Source organism: Mustela erminea, chromosome X (assembly GCF_009829155.1).
Source record: "Mustela erminea isolate mMusErm1 chromosome X, mMusErm1.Pri, whole genome shotgun sequence".
Lineage (NCBI taxonomy): Eukaryota > Metazoa > Chordata > Mammalia > Carnivora > Mustelidae > Mustela > Mustela erminea.
The window spans coordinates 45,812,990-45,835,592 of NC_045635.1; the positions used below are offsets into that span (position 1 = coordinate 45,812,990).

The 22,603-nt window shown below is 46.6% G+C and overlaps 1 protein-coding gene across 7 annotated transcripts in view; it reads right to left on the reverse strand.

Annotated features, from left to right (window-relative positions):
- KDM5C (lysine demethylase 5C) overlaps window positions 1-22,603 on the reverse strand; it is a 32,376-nt gene that overhangs the window by 2,873 nt on the left and 6,900 nt on the right. For 3 of the 7 annotated variants that reach the window (XM_032329683.1, XM_032329681.1, XM_032329679.1), the window contains exons 3-23: window positions 22,359-22,481; window positions 21,888-22,058; window positions 21,226-21,360; window positions 20,372-20,495; window positions 20,080-20,261; window positions 18,873-19,031; window positions 16,948-17,067; window positions 16,658-16,816; window positions 15,866-16,047; window positions 15,610-15,772; window positions 9,351-9,470; window positions 9,047-9,241; window positions 4,703-4,884; window positions 4,490-4,614; window positions 4,214-4,361; window positions 3,525-3,630; window positions 2,522-2,880; window positions 1,769-1,907; window positions 1,128-1,307; window positions 844-981; window positions 57-656 (exon numbers count right to left, since the gene is read on the reverse strand). In XM_032329683.1, the coding sequence (XP_032185574.1) occupies window positions 57-656; window positions 844-981; window positions 1,128-1,307; window positions 1,769-1,907; window positions 2,522-2,880; window positions 3,525-3,630; window positions 4,214-4,361; window positions 4,490-4,614; window positions 4,703-4,884; window positions 9,047-9,241; window positions 9,351-9,470; window positions 15,610-15,772; window positions 15,866-16,047; window positions 16,658-16,816; window positions 16,948-17,067; window positions 18,873-19,031; window positions 20,080-20,261; window positions 20,372-20,495; window positions 21,226-21,360; window positions 21,888-22,058; window positions 22,359-22,481 (3,810 nt within the window). The remainder of the gene's footprint in view (window positions 1-56; window positions 657-843; window positions 982-1,127; window positions 1,308-1,768; window positions 1,908-2,521; window positions 2,881-3,524; window positions 3,631-4,213; window positions 4,362-4,489; window positions 4,615-4,702; window positions 4,885-9,046; window positions 9,242-9,350; window positions 9,471-15,609; window positions 15,773-15,865; window positions 16,048-16,657; window positions 16,817-16,947; window positions 17,068-18,872; window positions 19,032-20,079; window positions 20,262-20,371; window positions 20,496-21,225; window positions 21,361-21,887; window positions 22,059-22,358; window positions 22,482-22,603) is intronic. The other 4 variants (XM_032329680.1, XM_032329682.1, XM_032329684.1 and 1 more) reach the window with 2 other exon arrangements.

Here is a 22,603-nt window from a genome sequence, read left to right on the forward strand (position 1 = left end):
GGGGCAGGGGCTAGGAGATAGGAATGTGAGGGCAAGAGCTGGGTCGGGCAGCTCACCTTGGGCATATCCTTGCCACTGCCTTCTCTGAGAGGGTCAGAGGCAGGGGCTGAAGGGTAGGTAGGGGGCTCCTCAGGCTTGGGTTCAGCCTGCAGCCGCTGGCGAAGCTCAGCCAGCCGTCCCAACAGAGCAGTCACATCCTCAGAGGCCAAAGCCTGCCTGGCGCGGCCTTGCCAGCTGATGGCCCTCTCTGTGAGACACTGCAGGGCCTCGCCCTCAGGCAGCCGCACAGGCAGTCTCTGCAGGGCCACCAGCAGTGCCAGGATGGTCTCCAGGCGCGGGCGCCGTGAGCGCATGCACAGCGGACACAAGAATTTGGTGTCCCACTCCCACCAGGCCAGCAGTGGGGAGGTGGTGAGACTGGGCCTTGGGGAGCTGAGGAGGCGGGGTACCGACACACATCGCCCATGGAACCAGTCCTGGCACAGGTCACACTGCAGAGCTCCCACCCCAGCTGGCACCTGCCCACACACACAGACAGAGGTTGCAGAGGAAGCCGTGGCCGATGACGCCAGTGGACTGGGCTTGGCGGAGTTGGTGCGACGCAGCTGCAGGATACCCTCCTTCTCCTTCTGTTCCCCCTCCTTGAAGGCCACGATCTGGCATGCCCAGGACAGCAGGAGAAGAGATCAGCAGCCTATCCCCTCCCCGCTCTGACACCATTAACATCCTACTCCCGAACTAGGAGAAGCAAGGCCCAGGGAGCAAGCAGTCTGCCCAGAGTTGCTCCCCTCAGACACTTATCACTGCCAGGCTCTCCTCTCACTGTGGGCCCCAGCTCCTTACCACAGAGCCTGGGTCCCTGAGGTCCTGTGCAGACAGTCCCAGCAGCTCTGTGTCAGATTTGTACAAGCCCAGCTCCTTCTCCATCCATCGGCTGCGCTTGGTGCTGTCGGAGCCGGCGTCTGCACACGGGCAGAGCACCTAAGGCAGGCAGACAGGGTGCAGATGAGTAGGCTTCCCCTACCTCCCACTCCCAGTCCTGCCCGACCCCGACATCCTCCTCTGAGCCATCTCACAACAGCAGGACTGGAGGCAGGAGAGGCTGGGGATCAGGGTCCAGGCCTCACCTCCAGCAGTGTGTAGCAAGAATTCTTCTTGAGGAAGGTCTTGGAGGCCTTCTCCCTCCAGGAGTGCGCTGTCAGTACCTGCAGCTCTAGCTGTCTCAGCTCCTCCAACCCCACGGGTAGGTCCCGGCCCACAGCCACCAGGCCCTCTAAGTCATCCAAGCAGGGGTAGTGGTCACCATTCTGGGACAGGGACAAAAGAAAGTTCAAGTCAACTTGCTATCCTCTACTGAAGTTTCTCTGTGCCCGGTCCTGAGCTGGGAAGAGGCACTAGACTTGCAGTCTTCGGGCAGAACAGAAGAGGGATCATGCTAAGGGAAGCACCCTACAACTCCCGCACCCACTGGGTCAGCCTGCAGATAATCCAGTGAGTCCCCATGACCATCAGACTCATCACTTTGTTGTGGTCTGCCCCTTACACCCTCCCCTGCCTCTACCATTCTGACCCTTTCTGCAACCTCTCCACCCTCAGGCTGGCCTTGTGAGCCCGCATCACATGGCTTACCACCAAGCATTTTCCCTCCTCTCAATGTACTGTGCCTGCTTCTCAAGGCAACCCAACCCAGCACAACCCAACATATGCCAGTTCTCCTGGCTGGACTGAAGCTCTAGGGTGGAGGGCCAGGGGGCAACAAGGTCCTTACCTGGATCTCGTCCACATCGGCAATCCAGGCCCGGGCCTTAGCGAGAGCCTCCTTGAGAGCCTGGATGTTGGGCAGGTGAACAGGGATGTTTTCTGCCTCGTGGATTATGGCCTCAAGCGTGGCTGGTGGATGCTTCTGCCTAAAGACAGGGGGAAATAGAGGCCTCAGTCTCGAGTGACCTGCCTAACAAGCAGCCTGGCCTGACCACCGGATGTATCAGCAGGGGCCCCTGGAACTGCCACTTAGGCCTGCTCGCTAGCTAGTACTCTGCCTACAGGGGTCTGCCAGTCCTGCCCGTTCCAGACCGCACACACCCACCCAACTTCCACCATAGCCTCTGCTTGTCTGCCAGTCTGCCAGCCTGTTCGCACTGCGTACACGACTGGTGATATTCATCTGGTGTTGTAGTCTGTCAGGTTGCCCCGTGTGTGGCTTTTCCTGACATCTGTCCATCTGCCTGTTAGTTCTTTTGCTCCTGTGCGTGTGCCCACATTAGCCTGTGGAGCTAGTCCTCTATGCATCTCTGTATCTGTCCATCTCTGCTTCCCCGTAAGCCTATTTCTGCCTCTAGGTATACATGGAGATTTAAAAAAAAAAAAAAAAGAAAAAAAAAAAGCTAGGGAACAAAATAAGGGAAGAAAGTCAATACACCAACACCAGAGTCTGGTCCTCAAGCCCACCCATGGGAATCACTGTTGGCTTTTCCACTAAACTGTGAAGGTTGGGGCATAGGTGGAAGGGTGGTTAACCTACCTGGCCTCCAGGCAGAGGTGGGCTTTCTCCTCCCAGCGTTCAGCAATGGTCAGCAGCTCCTGCAGCTCAGCCCGGGCCTTATCGACAGCAGGGCTAGGGGCCACGCTAGCACCCGCGACCAACAGTCCACGCATGACAGCCAGGGTGCCCCTTCGGGCTGAAGGGGCCAATGTGCGTTTCACCTCATCCAGCCATCGCGCCTGTTCCACCTGCCGCTGGAGCTGCTGGGCCTCAGGAACCTCCACCCCCAGCTGCTGCCCCCTCTCCAACAGGGACTGCAGGAGCCCTGGACTGGAGGGCAATGAGGCCAGGGCCTCACGGACCTCAGCCTGGTAGGCCTCCACCTGTTCCAGAATACCCTACCAGGATACAGAGGAAGAACAAACTCCTCAGCTGGGCCCATCAGAGGTCCCACCACCAAAACCTTGCCCCACCTACCTACTTACCCTCCAGTATTTGGGAAGAGAGCCTAACATGGACTGTGCTCTCCTCTGCCATGCCCTAAGGTTCCCTTCCCGTTAGAATACCGTGGGGAACTTGTTAAAACACAGATTCCTGGGCCCCACCTCTAGAGAGTCTTAATAGGGTTTGGTCAGAAGTCTATGCTTTAAATTCCTAGAGCATTCTGATGTATACACCAGGAGACCCTCTGCCCTAAAGACACTCTGCTATGCGTGGCCTCCTCACAAACCCCTACGCTCACACTGGTGTCTACTGCCCTTTGTCCCACCTCTCCTCTCCCTTCCTCAACTTGACTCAGCTTTCCAGGCCCACAAACAACCTTGTTCCTTTCTCCTCTTACATCTCTACCTCTTGATTCCACATCCCATACTTACATCACCTGCCCCTTATGCCTTCCTTGTCTCCCAGCTCCCGTTACTCTCACAGGGGCATCCTGTCTTGCCCTAACATTTAACATTTAAGGAAGACAAGAGTGGCCTGCTGCTCAGGTCTCCCAATCCCCCTGAACCCTCATCAGCACTCTGAGTGCACTCCTCCTCACCTTGACATCCCCAATCTGGTGCATGGCACAAGGCAGGTTGTTCATCTGGTCCAGAAAGGCCCGGAGCTCAGCCAGGGTCATCTGTAGACCAGCCGCCCTGTGGGGCCTATGGAGTTTCACATGTGGGGTTTCAGGTCCAAACCCAGTCCCCTCCCTCCATCTCTGTGCTCAGACCCAATGCTTTTCCTCATACCTGCCCACCTTGATCTTTCCTACTCCACAGTGCCCATCAACTGTCCAGATTGGGGGGGGGAGGGGGTGTAAGAAACCAACACATTCATATGATGAAAGCAAAGAATGAGAAGAGGGGAATACAGGATATATTGGGTGGGGGGTAGCTTAGAAATTAAATGACGGTAATAGAAGCTGGACTTTTCAACTCATCCTCTATTCTGAACTCTCTGATCAGGCTGATGCTTCTCTTCCTGTCCCTAAGCTTTCCACAACTCCTCTTTGCCCATAAAATCCCTAAGCCCGCTGGAAATCTCCAGGTACTGATAAAAAGAACCTTTTCTAGCTTTTTTAGCACTCTTCTCCATTCTAGTTGCCTGATCTCCTTGCCCTCCCAATACCTCTTAGGCCACCTTGCGCCACCGTACTTGTCAGCTTCCTGCTGACGTCATCTGCCTAAGTGGCACTCAGAGTCCACAGCAGGCAGAATCTGAGCCTGCCACTTCCCACTGCCATACCCAGCTTCTTGGCCGCTGACGAGTCCCAGAGCCCGGGACACGCAAGCCTCTGCCTCGCTCAGGCAGTTCTTCAGTCGCTGCAATAGCTCACTGTTCGGGAACCTCCGTTCACGGGCCTCGGACTCTAGCGCCCTCAGCTCTTCAAGGCCTGGAGAGAGAATGAAAGCAGCAAGGAGTAGGCAGTATTGAGTAAAGGCCAAGGAAGGGGGTGGGGGAGTACAGAAGAAAAGGGAAGAGAACTTGCCTGTGGAGTCCCTCCGTCCCCCCATCACTCACTGCGCTTCCGCCCATCCTCCACCTCCAGGGCCACTCGAACTTTGTTGGCCCAGGTGTCAAAGGACTCAGCCCGAACCTTCAGCTTATGCAGCATGGCAGGGAGCTCATCCAAGGTGTATCGATACCTGGAAGAGGATGGCAGGGAAGCACACGTCTGGCCCAGCTCCGCAGCCCCCTGCTCAGACCACTTCCCTCAGTAGGTCCCCTGCTCACCGCAGGTACTGCCGGCTACTGGAGCACTTGCAGAGGTCATTGATGTGGGAAAGGCAGACAAGGCCATCTGGGCAGTCATAGCAGGCCAGGGCTGATAGGAAGCACGTGGTCTTGCACTTGATGCACTGGCGCTCATCATCTGGGAGCAGCTCAAAAGCCTCTCGCTCAGCTTCCGTGATGCCCTGGGGGCATTCAACCCATGCACATTATATTGAACCAGAACAGGGCTGCAGATAGGCCCTATCTCTACCACGACTGAACCCCACTTTAGTCAGACTCCAATCTGTGCTGAGAGTTCTGGAGAGCAAACTCCACAGAATATACTGCCTCTGTGAAGTTCAAGCTCTTGAAACGGGGAAATCAGATGAACCAGGGCAAGATCAGTGTGGGCTGAGAGGAAAAAAAAAAAATCAGGCACGATTCAGATCAACAGAAAAGGCCTGTAGGGTGAGGGAAGATGAGGAAAGTGGTGGGCCAAGGCACCAGAGAGGTGGAACTGTGTGGGAGTGGCCAAGGAAAAGGCTGTGAACAAGGCTGTGCTGGCTTGTAGTCACTCAGCACCCACTGTGTTCCAGGCACCGCGGTGGCAGCTTGGCAGGCAGGACACACTGCAAAGCACATATAGAACTCACAGAAATAAAATTCTGTGCTTGTGTCCAGTGTTTAAAGATACTATTTTTTTTTTTTCCAACAACACGGCTTCCAAACCTATGCCAATGACTTCATCTGTTACTCAGATGAAGAAAAAGAATCCTGTTCCAAAAATGGAGGAAAAGACAGCTATGCTGAAGTAACTGAAAGACAATATGATGCTATGGATTATGGCCAATTTTAGGGATTTTTAAAGGGAAATTCTTGACTAACAGTTTTTGTTCTATACTGACTATAACACCTAACCTCTGCATCAGATAGGAGTCTGTTGTACATTACAAATCCCACTCTGCCACTTACTAGCTGTGTGACATGGAGTAAATTAAATTTACACCTCTCTAGGTTTCTATTTCCCCATCTTATAAAATGGGAGATAATGGCACCATCTTCATTGTGTTGTCATGAAGATTAACAAAGGTACAGCAACTAAGGACTTAGAAAAGTATCGTTAACATTTAGAATAAGTGGAATCACCAAAGACCCATAACAGCCAAAACAATCTTGAGAAAGAAGAATAAAGCTGGAGGTATCATACTTCCTGATTTCAAACTACACTACAAAGCTGTAAAAATTAAAATAAAAAATGACACAGACCAGTGGAACAGAATTAAGCCCCAGAAATAAACCCTTGCATATACAGTCAGCTAACACTTGGTAAGAGAGCCAAAAATACTCAACAAGGAAAGGATAGTCTCTTCAATAAGTGGCACTGAGAAAACTGAGTAACAATGAGCAGAAGAACAAATGTGGGTCCTTATACCACTCACGAAAATGAACTTGAAATTGATTAAAGATTTAAACATGATACCTAAAACTGCAAAGCTCCTAGAAGAAAACATAGTGGTAAAGTTCCTTGACACTGGTTGGCAATGACTTCTTGGATAGGATATCTAAAGCACAAGCAACAAAAGCAGAAATAAGTGGGACTACATTAAGCTATAAAGCATCTGCACAGCAAAAGAAATCATCAACAAAATGAAAAGGAAACCTATGGAATGGGAGAACTATTTGTAAACCATCTTTTTGATAAAGGGATATATAAGGAACTCATCCAATGTCAATAGCAAAAAACCCCCACAAACAATCTGATTAAAAATAGGCAGAGAACGTGAACAGACATTTTCCAAAGAGATACAAATGGCCAAGAAGTACATGAAAAGATGCTCAATGTGACAATCATCATCATCAGGGAAATGCAAATCAAAGTATCACCTTACACTTGTCAGAATGGCTATTACTAAAAAGACAAGAGATAATAACTGTTAGCAAGGGATATGAAGCAAAAGGAACCCTCATGCACTGTTGGTGGGAATGTAAATTGATAACACTACCTGGAAAACATGATGGAGGTTCCTCAAAAAAATTCAAAACAGAACTACCCTATAATCTAGCAATCTTACTTCTGGATATATATCCAAAGGAAATGAAATCAGAATCTCAAAAGAGGTACTTGCACTCCCATGGTCACTGCAGAATTTTTCACAACAGCCAAGATACAGAAACAACCTGAGAGTCCATCAGTGGATGAACAGATCAAGAAGACACAATATAGACATACAACGGACTATTATCCAGCCATGAGAAAGGAGGAAATACTGCCAATTTTAACAACATGGATGGACCCTGAGAGCATTATACTAAGTCAGACACAGAAAGACAAAAGACTATAAAATGTCACTTATATGTGGAATCTAAAAAAGCCAAACTCACAGAAACAAGAGTAGCATGGTAGTTTTCAAGGGCTGGGGAGTGTGGGAAATGAAGAGATGTTGGTCAAGGCCATATTCCAGTTAGAAGTTTGCGGAAACCAAATATTTACTATTATTAGCTCTAATTTTCATATTAAGGATACCTATTTCATAGGCCTATCCCATTTTACTAAGGAGGAAACTAAGTCTCAGAAAGAGGGTCTGTAACCTGCTCAAAATAAGAATCTGACTACAGTGTATTTTAACTTTAAAGCCAGAGAATGCTCTAAGTTCTGATGCAACCTCTAGGCATTTTTGGATCACAGATTCCTCTGAGAACTGGATGTGAGCTAGGAGCACTCTCCCTATAAAATTATTCAAATACACACACACACACACACACACCCACCCCTTTTACAGATTTTAAGACTGTGAGGGGTGGTCCAGAACCCTTCTCTAAAGTAAGAGCCAAGTATAAATACTTCTCAATGTCAGGATGAGAATACCTAGTCTTCCCACCTTGCTTTGACTCCCTTCTTATAGTCTGGAACAACCCCAGGGTCATTTAATAACAGTATTGAAGGGAGAGAGAAAATGATGCCTGGGAAAGCCCAGGGGGTTACCAACTAACAACATAAACTTCCAACATTACCACAGTTCAAGTTCTCCTTATAGCCCATACTCACGGGAAAGTTATAAATGAGCTTTAAAATAAGAAAGTGTTACCCTAAATGGGCATCAAGGGGTCCCTCAGGACCAGCATTCCTTTGTAATACTACAGAGGACTCTTACCAAGTTACTTCCTAATTGGGCAAGTGTGCGGCTTTAGGAAGGCAGCTGAACTATACGAGTAGCAGTCCCACTCAACTATAAACACAACTGACCACACGCTTATGAGAGAATAAAGGAGGACTACCTTAAAAAAATAAAATACGGGCGCCTGGGTGGCTCAGTGAGTTAAAGCCTCTGCCTTCGGGTCAGGTCATGATCCCAGGGTCCTGGGACTGAGCCCCGCATCAGGCTCTCTGCTCGGCAGGGAGCCTGCTTCTTCCTCTCTCTCTGCCTGCTTCTCTGCCTACCTGTGATCTCTGTCAAATAAATAAATAAAATCTTTTTTAAAAAAATAAAAAAAGTAAAGGAGGACTGCCTTGTATTTGGAAGTATCACCCCAGTATGAACTACTAAATCATCTGAATGTAATATAACGGGCACTTCCTAAGAAATGTTCCATATTTCAATCATTTTCTTCATGTATTAATATTACCAATAATAGCAGCTATTAAAATGCAAGGCCAATTAGTAAATGCATTGACATAAATCACCTTCCTCAAGCTTTATAATTCCCTTGCAAGTTAGGTATTTATTCTCATTTTACAGAGTGGGAAAGTGAGACTATCAGAGGTTAAATAACCTGAAATTAAGCCACCCAGCTAAATCAGCAGTTATAGTTTCATATGCCAGCCTGTCCTGTTGGGTTAATTAAACAATGACAAACAGCAGTGACAACAGCACTTGCTATGTGTCAATTACTTAATAAACATAATCTTTAATCTATCAACTATCCCAAAAGACAAACATCATAATCCCCATTTTTCAGAGGCGGATACTGACAGTGAAGTAAATTAACTTGCTCATAGTTGTTGATAAATGGCAGAGCAGAGAATGGAATGTGATTTTTTTTTTGAAGATTTTACTTATTTGAGAGAGAGAGCGTGAGCCAGAAAGAGCACAAGCAGCGGGAGGAACAGAGGGAAAGAGACGAGCACACTCCCTGCTGAGCAGGGAATGCAACGTGGGACTTGATCCCAGCCTGGGATCATGACCTGGGCCCAAGTCAGACCCTTAACCAGCTGAGCCACCCAGGAGCCCTGGAATGTGATTTCCAATCCAGATGGATCTAGTTCTTTTTACTATACCCCAAGAATAGAAGCTACGTCTACTTTTGCCTTCCCCCACTTTTACCAGGATAGCATGCCTAATTCAGGGCCCTCTTCTTCCACCCTACCTTCTCAAGCAGGGCCTTTCGTAGACGCCGTTCCTCCTGCACCATGATGAACATTTCCTTATGCACAGCTGCTGCCAGGTTCAGGTCCAGCTTCTCTGGGCAGGCGGCCATCTTACAGATGAGCTCCTCATGGGAGAAGACGCAGTATCTTCGGAGCCGGCGATAGTGCTCAATGCACTGGCGCCCAGCTGGCAACTGTGGACAGATTCAAGGCTGAGTGTGGCCAAGTCTGAAGGCTGTGGTGCCTCAGCTTCTCCACAAGCCTCCTGCTTTTCCCTGCCAGCCCACCACACCCCCGACTCACCCAGTCAGCAGTGCAAAAGTTGACAGCCTCTGCAAAGTTGTAGCCTTGGTTGAAGCCACTGTGGTAAGCACGAGGGAAGGTAATGACGAATTCTCCTGCACACTGGTTTGTGCGGACAACCTGAGGAAGAAGAAGGCCAAGGTCACTGAGATAGGTTTTCCAGAGTCAGGAGAAACTTGATTTAAGAGCAGGATCCTTAAGGAAACAAAGGAGAGAGGAGAGCCTGAAGGAACAGTGTGACAACAGATTCTCAGTTCCTCCAAAAAGAAAGGACCACTGGCCTCGGCTCTCAAAGTTGAGATTTATGTTGCCAGCAACAGGAAGATTTGAGTCAAAAGTAGGAAATGTACATACCAAAACATCTCAACTTTTCTACTTTTATATAAAATTTAAAATACCACTTTTCATTAAGCTGGCAATGGCTTTTTCATTAATAATTACTTTTATTAGTCACATAGGCAGTTCTAAGAGCCAAATGGTCTACAAGATATGTTTTAAAATCAGTAGTCCCTGCCATTCTCCACTCCCCAGAGCCAATGACTTTCACCTCTTCTGATTATTCTGGCATTTACCTTAACAGCCCTATATAACCTGCCTCTAGACTTTAAAGATAACCTTCTATAATTTCTCAGTTTGCATAGTTTTCTGCACATGTCTTAGCAATTTAATCCCAACCTTTAAGACAAGTGTCCAACCCTGCTCTTGCCTGTCAGTTTTCACCTTTCTGCAGCAGAGCCCTATGATCTGTTCCAACCTGAACCAGCTGTCTTCCCCAGACCGTCCCTCTCCCGTGATGATCTCTCCTGCTCCCTAGAACCCAGGTCTTCCTCTTTCTCGGTGTTTACTCTTTGGCTATACTTGAGCACATTCTCCAATAGCTTCCCAGGAAGTGGTATAAAGAATTTTTTTTTTTTTTTCAATTGTCTCTACTCTTGTACTTCATAATTTGACCATGTAGAATTCTAAACTGAAAACCATTTTGAAGGCATGGTGCTAGTCTTCTAGATTCTGGTGCTGCTTTTGAAAAGTCTTAAGCCATTCTGGTTTCTAATGCTTTGAATTAAAAATTCACCAGCTACACCTTGGTGTGCATCTATTTTCATTCATGTACTAGATAGGCCCTTTGACTCTGAAAACTCAGTCTTTTGGTTCAGGGAAATTTTCTTAAATAATTTCATTAATAATTTCTTTGTTTTCATCTATTCTCTTTTCAGAACTCATTATTTGCACATTGAACCTTCTGAGCAAAATCTCCTTTCAACTTTACCATTTCCCCATCTTTATTTTTTATTCTATTTTCTGAGGGATTTCCTTAAATATTTATCTTCTAAACTTTTTTCTTCCCCTTTTACTATCACAGTTTTAATTTCCAAGACCTCTTTTTTGTTCTCAGAATGTTTTCAAATAGTATCCTGTTCTTTCTTCAGTTGGCACTATATACTATCTCTGAAGAGCTTCATGAGGTTTCTTTCCCTTTTTGAAGTTTATTTCTCTGCCTGCCTAACACCTGTTTATCCAAGTTGCTTTGTTTGATTGTTCTAGAGTTTCCTCAGCTGTTAATCTGTGACTGTCAACTTTAAGAGTTAGAAATGGAAAAGCTGAATGGGAGTTCCGAGTATACTGGTGAAGTGTGTCAACTGTGAGCTTCACTGTAAGGTAATCTGGAAGTGCCACTGGGTTTTTCTTTTTGGGCCACTCATATTCTCCAGAGAAAACTCTCTCATTTTTGGCCTGAAGGAAGATCTGTCTGCCAGTGTTCTAAGAGCCAAGTGGAAGAAGACAGCTGGGAACCTTGGCATCCACTACATACACAATGATGAATCCTACTTTTGTCACTATTACCTCCACCCTCAACTGTACCTAGAAGACCTCAGTCCAGAGATCTTTTATTATAATCTCTTCAAAAGTAAAGTCTTTTTCTTTAGTGTGGGATGGTCACACTTCCAGCTGCCCAGTGTGGAAGGGGACCTCATAGCTTCCTATATAGACATGAACCAATCCTTATTTTCATCTATCTTTCTTCCCAGAATGCCTGGTGTCACTGACTACTGAACCTTTAGAGGATTCCTGAGGTATAAATCAGGTTGGTTGGTTCTCAGATGTCTCAATACTGGCCTAAGACTCAGTTACCTCATTTATTTTCTAGCTTCAAGAATTTTATCGCTGTATCCTCTCGTTTTCTCCATTTTAGTCATTTTTTAAACCTTAAAATAACAAACAAACGAACAAAAAACCCCAAAAAACCTCGTGTCATTTGAGCAGAGTTTCAGAAAGGAATGGAAGCAGCCACATGCATGTTTAATTTGCAGTCTATAGGAGGAATCCCACAAAGGTTTTTAGGATGAACATTTGGTGCTGATGAATACACAGTGAAATAGGTATACTGCTGGTAATGGTACCAGTAACTTCTACTCTCTGGAAAACCAAATTGTTGATACAGATCAAGAACCTAAAATGTTTATACCCTTCAACCCAACAATTCCTCTGTGAGGATTCTAGATTACTATGGAGAGAATTAACATCCTCACAATACTGAATCTGCCCATTCATGAACACATCTCCACATTATTCAGGTCATACATCAGTTCCCACCTCCAATACATTTTCTTCTTTGCAAATCTATCCCTACTTAAGGGCAGGCAACACCAGAATTTCTGCTCGGATTATTGAACTGGTTCCCATTACTAAGCACTAGAATGATCTTCCAAAAAACGCAAATCTGACCGGCAAGCCCATGGCTGAGAACCCCTTACTTGAAACCCCATGTCCACATGATGTAGCCAAGGCTCCAAGGTTCCAACAGGCAAACTCTTATCTTCCCTCAAGGATCACCACTTCTACAAATGCTTTCCTGACCCCCTGGTTTCTAATGACCCAGTCTGTTGTCCTTTTGAAGCACCTCTAACATTTACTCACCTTTATTCTCCACTCAACTGCACATACCCAAAGGCAGGGACCAGTTTATTTGTCTTCAAGGTGTTGGCCAGAGGCTTTGTACACAGAGGGGGAGTTGTAGCAATACTTGCTGAACTATCTAGACCCAGTTAATTTTATAGATGCGAAAGCTGAGTCTCAGAGAAGCTTTAAGCAGCAGAGCCAGAAATAGAATTTAAGGCTCCTAACTCTTCCACCCTCACTTTGGCCATGTCCCTTTACTATTTCCTATGCAGTTATCTAAAAAGGCTCTCCTTACATTCTGCAGTCATTAAAAATGACCCAATGTCCATCGAATGGTGAATGGATAAACAAAATGTGGTACTTCCATAAAATGTAGTATTCAATCATAAATTTAGGAACAAAGTTCTGACACATGCTACAACATGGATGAACCTCGAAAACATATGCGAACTGAAGTAAGTTTCATGCGAAAGACTACATATTATCCTGTGTATGTGAACTGTCTAGAAAAGGAAAATCTCTAGAGACAGAAGGCAGATGAGTGGTTGCCTGGGACTAGGGATTGGAATGGAGACTGACTACAAAAGGGCACAAAGGATCTTTCTGGGGTGACAAATGTTCTAAAACTGGATTGTGGTGATGGTAGCACAACTCTATAAATTCAATGAACTATGTGCACTTAAAATGGGTGAATTTTATGGTATGTAAATTATATTGCACTAAAGTTGCAGTGTTGTTTTTTTTTTTTTTAAAGACGGTTACAGAGTTCACAGTAAGGAAGCAAAAATCATTCTAGACCAGCATGATCCAATAGAAATATAACGCCAACCATATATATATTTTAAATACTCTAGTAGCCACATTAAAAAAGTAGAAACAGGTGAAACTAACTTCAATGTATTTTAATATATCTATAATATTACCATTTCAATGTGTAAATGGTATATAAAAGTACTAATAGTGAGATATTTTCATACTAAGCCTTGACATCCAACATGTGTTTTATACTTTCAGCACACTTCAAATGAGATTAGCCATGTTTCAAGTGCTCAGCAGCCACATGTGGCTAGTGGCTACCAAATTGGACAGTGCTGTTCTAGATCATTTAGACTTAAAAAGAAATGACAATATCCATACACTGATTATTGTTATGTCAAAATTCATGTAGAAAAATAACAGAAACATAATGAAGTGTGGAGGAAATAGGGATGACCACTCTAAATTTCCATTTTCTGGAAAGGGAACAGATTTCTTTTATAATGAAAATAATACTTACTCTATATAGCTATAAAAAGAAATGGCTGCCTTCCACCCTAGGGGAAAGGGGGAGGGAGTGGACTAAAGATAGCTCCTTGGGGAGCTTCAGCTGGCCCAACTACAGCCTGCCAGCATGAGAATATGAAAATCAAATGCCTTGGATTGAAGGGATACTGCCAAGTCCAGAGAGCCTGGAGCTGGTGGGAACCACCTACAGGGGGGGCAAGGCCGGGGGTGGGGGTGGGGGGTGAAGCAGCAGCTGGCCAGAAAAGCTGGTGAGCCATGACCAGGACAAATGCTGTGGAGGTGGAAGCAAAGAGCACATGTTTAAAAAATCTGTATTAAAGTTTTCTTAAAAAGAGGAAGAATTAAACAGCTATATATCTTAGCTGCCTAAATCCTTAACGATCCTCTTCCACTCTTGTAATTTTTCTTGACACTGTAGGCAAGGACTAAGGCTGTGCTGTGGGTCAGGAAGAAAGGAATGTGAGGAAAACTCAGACCTGACACCTACTTATGAAGAGCAGAAGTGGAAGGGCCCTTGATCACCTCTACGTCTCGAGTCCAGTCGTTCTTAAACGGAGTGAGGCTGTGAGGGAAAAGGATACCCTAGCCCCCACTGCCTCCAGTAGAGGAAGGCTGCCTGAACTGCTGTGGGATACACTTCCTCTAATTCCCTAGATCCCTCAATGATTAGTTAAGTATCACTAAAGTATACAATAAAAAATACTGTAGGGTATGTAGTATATCAAAACAGGTTGAAGGCAAGAAGAAGTGTGGGTGAGAACTACTGACCTAGTCCAAAGCTCTACTGTACAGATGATTGGGGATCTCAAGGAGATATTAATTCAGTATGTAGTGACTGCCTGCCATATCGTGTCCATTAGACTAAATGACAGGGCAGCCAAGGTGGTAGCGGCGGGGGGACACATGGGGAGGGGAGTCGAAGGAAGTGGGGAGGAGGAGCAGCACACAATAAGACTCAAAACACAGGTGGAGGATGTACTAACTACTGTTCCTAAAGAACTGATCAGGCTGTCTTAAGATCCACACCAGAAAACTGGCTGATCAGCTAACGCCAGAAATTCCCTTATAGGCAAGCCAGACTGTATAGCAACGAAACATTTTATGGAGTGGGAGAGGAGTCCACAGAGGAGGAGAATAGGTTCAGTCTAGGACTCTGGGTTCAACTTTGTTTATTTATTTTTATTTATTTAAAGATTTTATTTATTTGACAGAGGGAGACACAGTGAGAGAGGGAATACAAGCATGGGGAGAGGGAGAAGCAGGCTTCCTGCTGAGCTAGGAACCTGACGTGGGGCTTGATCCCAGGGTCCTGGGATTATGACCTGAGCCAAAGGCAGATGCTTAACGACTGCACCACCCAGGCACCCCTCAACTTTTAAAATTTTAAATGTTGATGGATATTAGCACTTTTTAAAAAGAGATTATGTACCTCCTAAAACTTGAAATATGACATACAACTATGTAAGTGTATAACATGTTGACTTGATACACTTACATTTTGCAGAAGAATTACTACCATAGAACTTACCATCTGTTACATAAGTAAAAAACCTACCCATCACTCCCAGAAGGGCTACTATATAGAACAAGTCAGACTGGGCTAATTACCCATTATTCATTCTCACCCTCTTTCACAACAGTATGAATTTGTAACTGGTACATTACCATCCAGGGTAAGAATCACATTTTCCAGTCTTCTCTGCAGCTGGATGTGGCCTTGTGACTAACAGGAGATGAATGGAAACGATGTAGGTCTTTAAAAATAAGGAGACTTGTCTTGCCCTGTCCTTCTCCCATTTCCCTCTTCCACTGGGTAGAATACAGACATGAAAAGAAGCCATCCTGAGGTGTCACCCTCAAATGCATGGCCTAGTGGGCTCACCATCACATTGCGTATCTAACCACTATGAGAGTCTCTATTACAGTTGTCAAAATAAAATGGAACAGGAATGAGAAAGAGGCAGGAGTAGATTCCACATGATGACCACCATGACAATGACCATGACCACCACAACCACCGGCACAAAGGACATGCTACATCATTCCTACCCTTTGTCCCTATTTCCTGAGCACTCACCGGCACACCATGGGACATGAGGGTGTTGGGATTCATGAGGGTGACAAGTTGGTGCAGGAGGTCAGGCTGGCTATCAAAGAGCTCAGGTGTCAACTTCTTCATCACCTCTTCCAAATGTTCTGCCGCAAGGGAGGGTACCCCATACCAGGTCTTCGGCTCACCCCTGGCCACGTGGAAAGGGGACATACAGAGTGGTCACACATGTGGCCCTGAGGGAGCCTACCCTGCCTCCCTGGCTTCCCAGGGCCCCGCTCACCAATGGAGGTAGTTAATGGAGTAACTCCAGTGATCCTCAATATGCCAGCAAAAGGCTGAGAACACCATGCCCACATACAGCCAGGGCACCTTCATGCCAGAAATATCCGCATTGATATGGCACAGTACAGACTGCTCCAACACTGGCATCACATTCAGGTTCCAACCACTGGTGGCATACTCCTGTCAGGTTGGGTATTTGTGGAAAGGGGATGAAGGTTATGTTAAGAAGCTGAGATCTTTGGCCCAGGGAACCTTAATTTTGAGGTCCCAGACCTTTCACACATCTGAGAAATATTACAGATGTTCTCCACCTCCTACCCACCCCCACCCACCAAATGCATACACACAAAATTCCAATTCCCTTCAATTTTAGGGAGTTTTACAGATCTCAACTCACCAAAATACCTGCAAGCTATAAGCCCTGCTCTGGACCAAAATGCCCCCTTCTCTGGAGGTAGGCCTGGACCCTCATTTTTTCCTGCACATACAATACTAGTCTACTTCTTATGAATAAACCAGGCTCCCTGGCAAGTATTTCATACACCTACTCATTTAACGCTTAACAACAAATTTGTAAGGTAGATACTAACCCCACCCTACAAAGAAATAGCCAATCTCGTGGCTAGAGATGCCATGCCAGATACCAGACCGTGTTTTTTTACATATACCATCTTATCTAAATCTCAGAGCAGCTGTGGGAAGAGGGCATAATTACCCCAACCCAACAGAGATACTAAATGACCTGCCAAAGTGCACACAGCTGACATATAACCACGAATCATCCACTCACCTCCTCCTCGGGGGTTAGGTGCCGCTTACTGTCACTGACAGGGAAACCACTGCCAAATTCTTTAGAATGGATGTCAGCCCCATATTCAACAGTCACATCTTCCTCAATGCTGTTCACCAGCCGCCAGAACTCCTTCTCCACGAGTTCTGTAGGCACCATCTGAGGAACAGGGGTAGCAGATGACCGTGGCCCATCACATCCTGGCTCCAGTGACCCAGAAGAGCTAAGCCCATCAGGCACCAACACCTATGACCCTAGCCCTGATGCTACCCCAGCCCTCCATCACCTACGTGCACGGGCATGTTGAAGTAATCAGCTTTAAAGGAGTCAGCCATCTCGCCAAAGCTCTGCAGAGTGTATTCCCGGGTAGCCTGCTCAAAGCCAAAGGCTTCAGGGGGCCGCTTACACTCCTGAAACCCAAAGGAGAACACATCACCAAGACAGAGGGCACAGAGGTGGAGAATCCTTAAAAACAAAGCTGGAATATGGGGAAGCGGGGAGGAAGAACAGCCCAAGGTCTGCACTCAAGGCCCTGGAAGCAGGCCTCACTATAGCTCCACCTTTTTCTCCCAGCGCTTCAGCTTAATTAGTCTTTTCATTCCCCACATGCACTGCTGTCATTCTTTTGCTCTTCTCTTCCTTTAGGACTTTACTATCAAAACCGTGACCTCTGACTTAAATATGCTATGCTATGCTCTTCTGCCACTGTTGTTTCCTCTTGAGCTAAAACTGGGAGTTTAAACTGCCTACGGAATGTTTTCTTATGCCCCCAAAAGTTTAAAATGCCTAAGAAAGTTTTCTTATGCCCAGACTGCAACTACAAGCCTGGGGAAATGGCACTGAATATTCTAATAGCTCAGAGAATGGTAGTCAAAGGCATCAGCTTCTACACTGTTAAATCCTACACTATTCCTGTTCTTTAGATGGTCTCGGAAGGCAGAATGTGAGACTACACTGAGGTTCATGGTTTTAGAGGAGAGCTTTATGTATCCCAGAGTTAGACAGACTCACTCATGTCTGAATAAAATCAATGTCGATCTGGTTCACTGGCCCTCAACCACTTACAGAGAGCCAAGTACAGCTGACAGCCTTCACTGTCTATCATACTGTTAGTGTCCACACTCCTCCCTGAAGGGATTTCCACCACTTCCAAGGCCATTATGCACCACCCTGATCTCTTTCCTCAGCCGTGTGTGTGTGTGTGCATGTGCACGCATGTGCACGCAGCTGGTCTCTAGGACCACAGATGAGTCCCTAACATAAGACAAGAGACCATCAACATCTGTTCTCCAGAGAAATGCAAATGAGCACCAGAATTTGGATGAAGGAGGGAAGGAAGCTCATGAATCGGACCTGGCAGACTTACGGAGCCTCTTATCCCTCGCTGTTGAAACTTCAGATGCTCTCCCGACTGCCCCTCTTGCCCTAAGTATGTCCTCCCAAAATACCCCTGCTCCAGCATGCCCCATCCCCAAGGTTACAAGGTCTGCCCACTCTTCTAGTTAAAGCCTGCACCACTGCAAACTTAATCAAATAATCAAAACAAAAGGAAAACTAAGTATTATACTCGTATGATAGTCCCCCCAAGAAAAACGAATCACTACCCATGAATAAATGCAATGATAGACAAAAATAATTATAAAATAGCAAATGAAAATACAAAGTAAAAGCCTAAACTGGTTAAAGATTGTTATATATATGCAACAACAAAAAGATGAGAAGAAAATACACCAGACTATTAACAACAGTTGTCTCTAGGTGATGAAATGATAGGTGATTTGTCTCTTTTCCAAGCTTTCTAAATAAAACAAAGAATAAAAAACTTGGAAATCAAAAGAACGATTTTTCTCCCTATTCCAATCCTCCAAATCTCATTCCTGACACCTTCCCTGATTACTACCCTTAATCATTTTCCTCTCCTCTGAACTTCTATGCCTCAGAATTTCTAACACATAATTTAGCATCTGACTACACGTCGGCATACAATCTGTTCAATGACTCTCACCTCCCCAGGTAATCTGGGGTCTCCCAGGGGACATAAATAAAGGCTATGTCTCCTATTCTTTCTCCCTAAACTCTGCCTAGCCTAGCCCCACTCCAGGGACCCAAAACATAAACCAGGGCTGAGCTGGGAAGTTGCTGTCAGTAAGGCCTCATGGAGGCAGGCAAGAATATCCTCTGAGGTAGCCATGAACTAGGGCTAGGAAGGGCTTACCGCCATGACACACTTCGGGCACCGCCAGACACCCTTGGGAATCTCAGGCAAAGGAGGCAGCAGGCAGAAGATGTGGTAGTTATCATCACAGCCATCACACAGCAGAAGCTTGTCATCTTCATCCCCTCGGGAACACATCCGGCACACATATGACTCGATCTGCCAGGAAAAGGAGGCAACAGTTCATCAACTGAAGCTCTGTCCAGCCTTCAAACTGTCCTCCAAGCAGTACCCTAGTCCACAGAGCTTTCTGTCAGAAACCCATCAAGCTTGCTGGCTAGATCATTCACAGCCCCATTATGGGTGAGTCGTGCTTTTTCGGGAGCTTAACTGTATGCATGTACCATCTCCCCAAATAAACTGGTAGAGCTGTGAGAGCAGTCTTTATCATGCAGTCATGAAATCTCCCATTTTTATTCATTCAATAAACACTGAGCACTTATGTGTTCAACGCTATGCTAGACTCTGAAGTACAGCAATGAATAAGACGCATCTGCCTTCAAAAAGCACAAAGTACTCCAGAGATACATATTCATAAAAATTAAAAGGTAACATGGAAACTGCCAATACCAGCTCGCAGAGGGTACTAGGGGAGCCTAGAGAAGAGAGCACTCAAATCAGCTGGAGATAAGGAGGGACAGCCTTGAGGAAGAACTTCACTGAAAATTTGACACTTGACAATGACATCTGAAACTGACTGGAATCTGAAGGCCAACTGAGTTTGGCAATGGGGCAGAGCACTGGGAAAAGTCTTCCAGGTGGAAGAAACAGCAGGTGCAAAGGGACTGGGGAAAGAAAGAGCATGGCGCATCTCAGGGGAAAAAATGAACATACCTACAAGTAGTTCAGTGTGGCTATAGCAGAGGAGTGAGGTGGGCAGTGCTGGGGAATGAGGCTAGAGGTCAGCAGGGACTGGATCATGCATGGTAATGAGGAGCTTAGCCTTTATCCTGAAGCAATGGAGGGAGCCTCCTTCTCTGGACCCTTCCAGCACTTCCTGTTGACAGCACTTGATCACCCTTTCTTGTCCTTTGTTCCATTTTCCTTGTGAGTTGGCCTTGTTTCCCCAATTAAGTGAGCTACCTGAGGGCAGGGCCCAGCAGGCCCACTTTTCTGCTTAATGCAACCTGGTCCAGAGCCATGCTGGGGAAATGCTCGCTGAAGGGATGAGAAGCAGAGCATTAAGAAGTCAGGGCTGGGTCCTTACAAACTGGGCATTGCTGTGGTTCCTCCGCAGTCTCATGGTCATCTTGGTGCAGGGCTCTGGGCTGTGACTCAGCTCCTCCTTGCTCTCCAGGAAGGTCTTAGGTGAGGTTGACTCCACCTTCACATCCCCGCCTGACTCCTCCTTCACCACTACGGTGGGGGGACACTCAGGCCCTTCCTTATCTGGGAGAGGGAAGAGGGGCTCTAAAGCACAGGTCTAGAACAGTCAGGGCCCCGCCTCCTCTCCCCAGGTGAGGCCATCCTTCACACTGCCCCAGCCTGTCAGGCCTTACCTTTCTTCCGCAGGGTCTTATCCTTGGCCATGAGGCCCAGGCCCATCATCTTGGGGCCTGCCCCATAGATCTGCAGCTTCTTCAGCTCTGGATTCTTTTCAATGTCTTCCTCCGTGGGTTCCGGCTGGGAGGGAAAAAGGAAATGAATCAAATCTGCTATCTGATGCAAACTGCCCCATATTAAAAGAACAATAGCTTGGACTATATACCACTTGGGCTCATGCCAGGAGGCAGAGGCAGGCCTGGGCAAGAATTCAGAGCTCCTTTTGGAGATTAGGGTTAAGTGAGCTCCCCCATTAGCCCTCTTGGAAAGAAATTAAGGTGGAATTTCAGTTTTACCAACTGTAACATAAGAATATTAACTCCTCCCTTACAAAGTTTACAGAGCATTTTGGGAATAACATATAGAAAGACATCTAATAGTGTGTGGCACTACCAATAAATGGCAGTGACTAATACGATCTACTAAATGACATGCTTTGGTGAGCCCAGGGACAATGTCTATCTTGTTCTCTGTTGCATCCCCAGTGCCTAGAACAATGCCTCGCACATAAGCTTCTACCTGAAGTTAGGATATAGGTATAGGGAGAAAGAGGTCTACCCCAGAAGCAGAGTGAGTCCAGAAAGAACAAGAAAGGCAAAAAAGGGCAGACACACAAAAGATACTGTATGAGCAGATCAAGATCCAACTCAGAAACTCAGCTGAGGGTGAAGGAAAGAGCAAGAGTGAAGCAAGAGGGGGCACACTACTGCTCAGAACTCAGAGAACAGAAGGGAGAGTGAAACAGGTTAAAGAACTTTGGTCAGAACTTCGTGGACTCCCACCCTCAAAGCTCTGAGTAAGAAGTACTCACATCAGGCTGCAGCCTCTTTGCCCGCCGGCCATAGCTATTGAACTTGGAAGGCTGCACAGACTGTCGAAGGGGGATACTGTGGGGTTTGTATTCCTTGTCCTTTTCCTCATTATCAAATGGACGCGTGTTGCACTGCTGGAGACAAGTGAGGAGTAAGGCTCAGGATATGGGGCCACAGCCCCCAACGATGCCATCCCTCTAACCCTAACCAATGGCAAAAAAAGCTGTGGCTGCACTCACCTGACCCACAACAAGAGGCCCTGTTCCACTGGTCATTACCAGGGATACCAGCACACACTTTGAGAATTCTTCTTGCCTTTGCTTATGTCATTCCACCTTCAAACCACCTCCTCCCAAGCATCTTCATAACTAAATCAGATGCCATCTCTTTCCAGACCTCTGTAGCCCAGAATGTCTCTCCCTCCTTGGAATTCCTTATCAGTTATGACCTTGTCACATACTGGATAGTAGGCTGGCCCTGCAGGTAACTCTAGGACCTCTGACCCTGGGCAGCATGGAAAGAGAATAAGCACTACTAGAAAAGGATAGAGTCTAGCTCCCAGGTCTCCGGCCCACTGAACCAGTTCCATTAAGAGCAAGTATGAGAGATCTGCATCTGGTCTGGGGGAAAGCCTTCTTCCATCCCAGCCTGGCATCCTTACCACCAGGTTGGCTCCAGACTGGTACATCTCATAGGGGTAAACGATGCGTTCATAGTGGGAGCGTAGCAGGGAGCCAATGTTTTTGCCTGGTGGGTAGTTGAGGCGCTGGGCTACCCGGGCCCACCGACGGTCTTTGCAGATGGCTTCATAGCCACCTTCCTCCACCACGATCTGCAGGGACAAGGAGGAAGGGATGTGGATGTGCTGTGTGTATGTACGTAAGGGTGAAGGCCCGAGGAAAGGGTGATGAGGACAATTCCAGCCCCTCACCTCACTGGAGGCTATCCCCTCCTCCTACCACCACCACTGCAGTAAGAGATGCCAAGAAGTTCCGATGACATCTCATGTGTTATGAGGCTGTGTGTGCCCCTTCCACTGCAGTGTAGAGCTCTAATATCCAAACCAAGGGAGCCCCCAGAGTACAAAACACATTAAGGGGTGGGGAGGGGCTTGAGAAAAGCCTTTTCTTACTTTGCTGAGGCTGTAGAGATCTAAGATCCGTCGTTCTACATTGGGAATCTTTAAGGAGGAGCCCTGGATTTCCCAGAATTTGGCAATCTGGTCCAAGTAGTTCAGCTTCACTCTTGTCTGGGCCTGGAAAAGAAATGGCTCAAAGATGCTGGCCTCCCCCTCCACGTAACCCTTGTCTTCTGGCCTATTCTTAGGAGAGGAGAAAGGGTACAGAGCAGCCCACCATCCAGGGCCTCTCCCAGTGA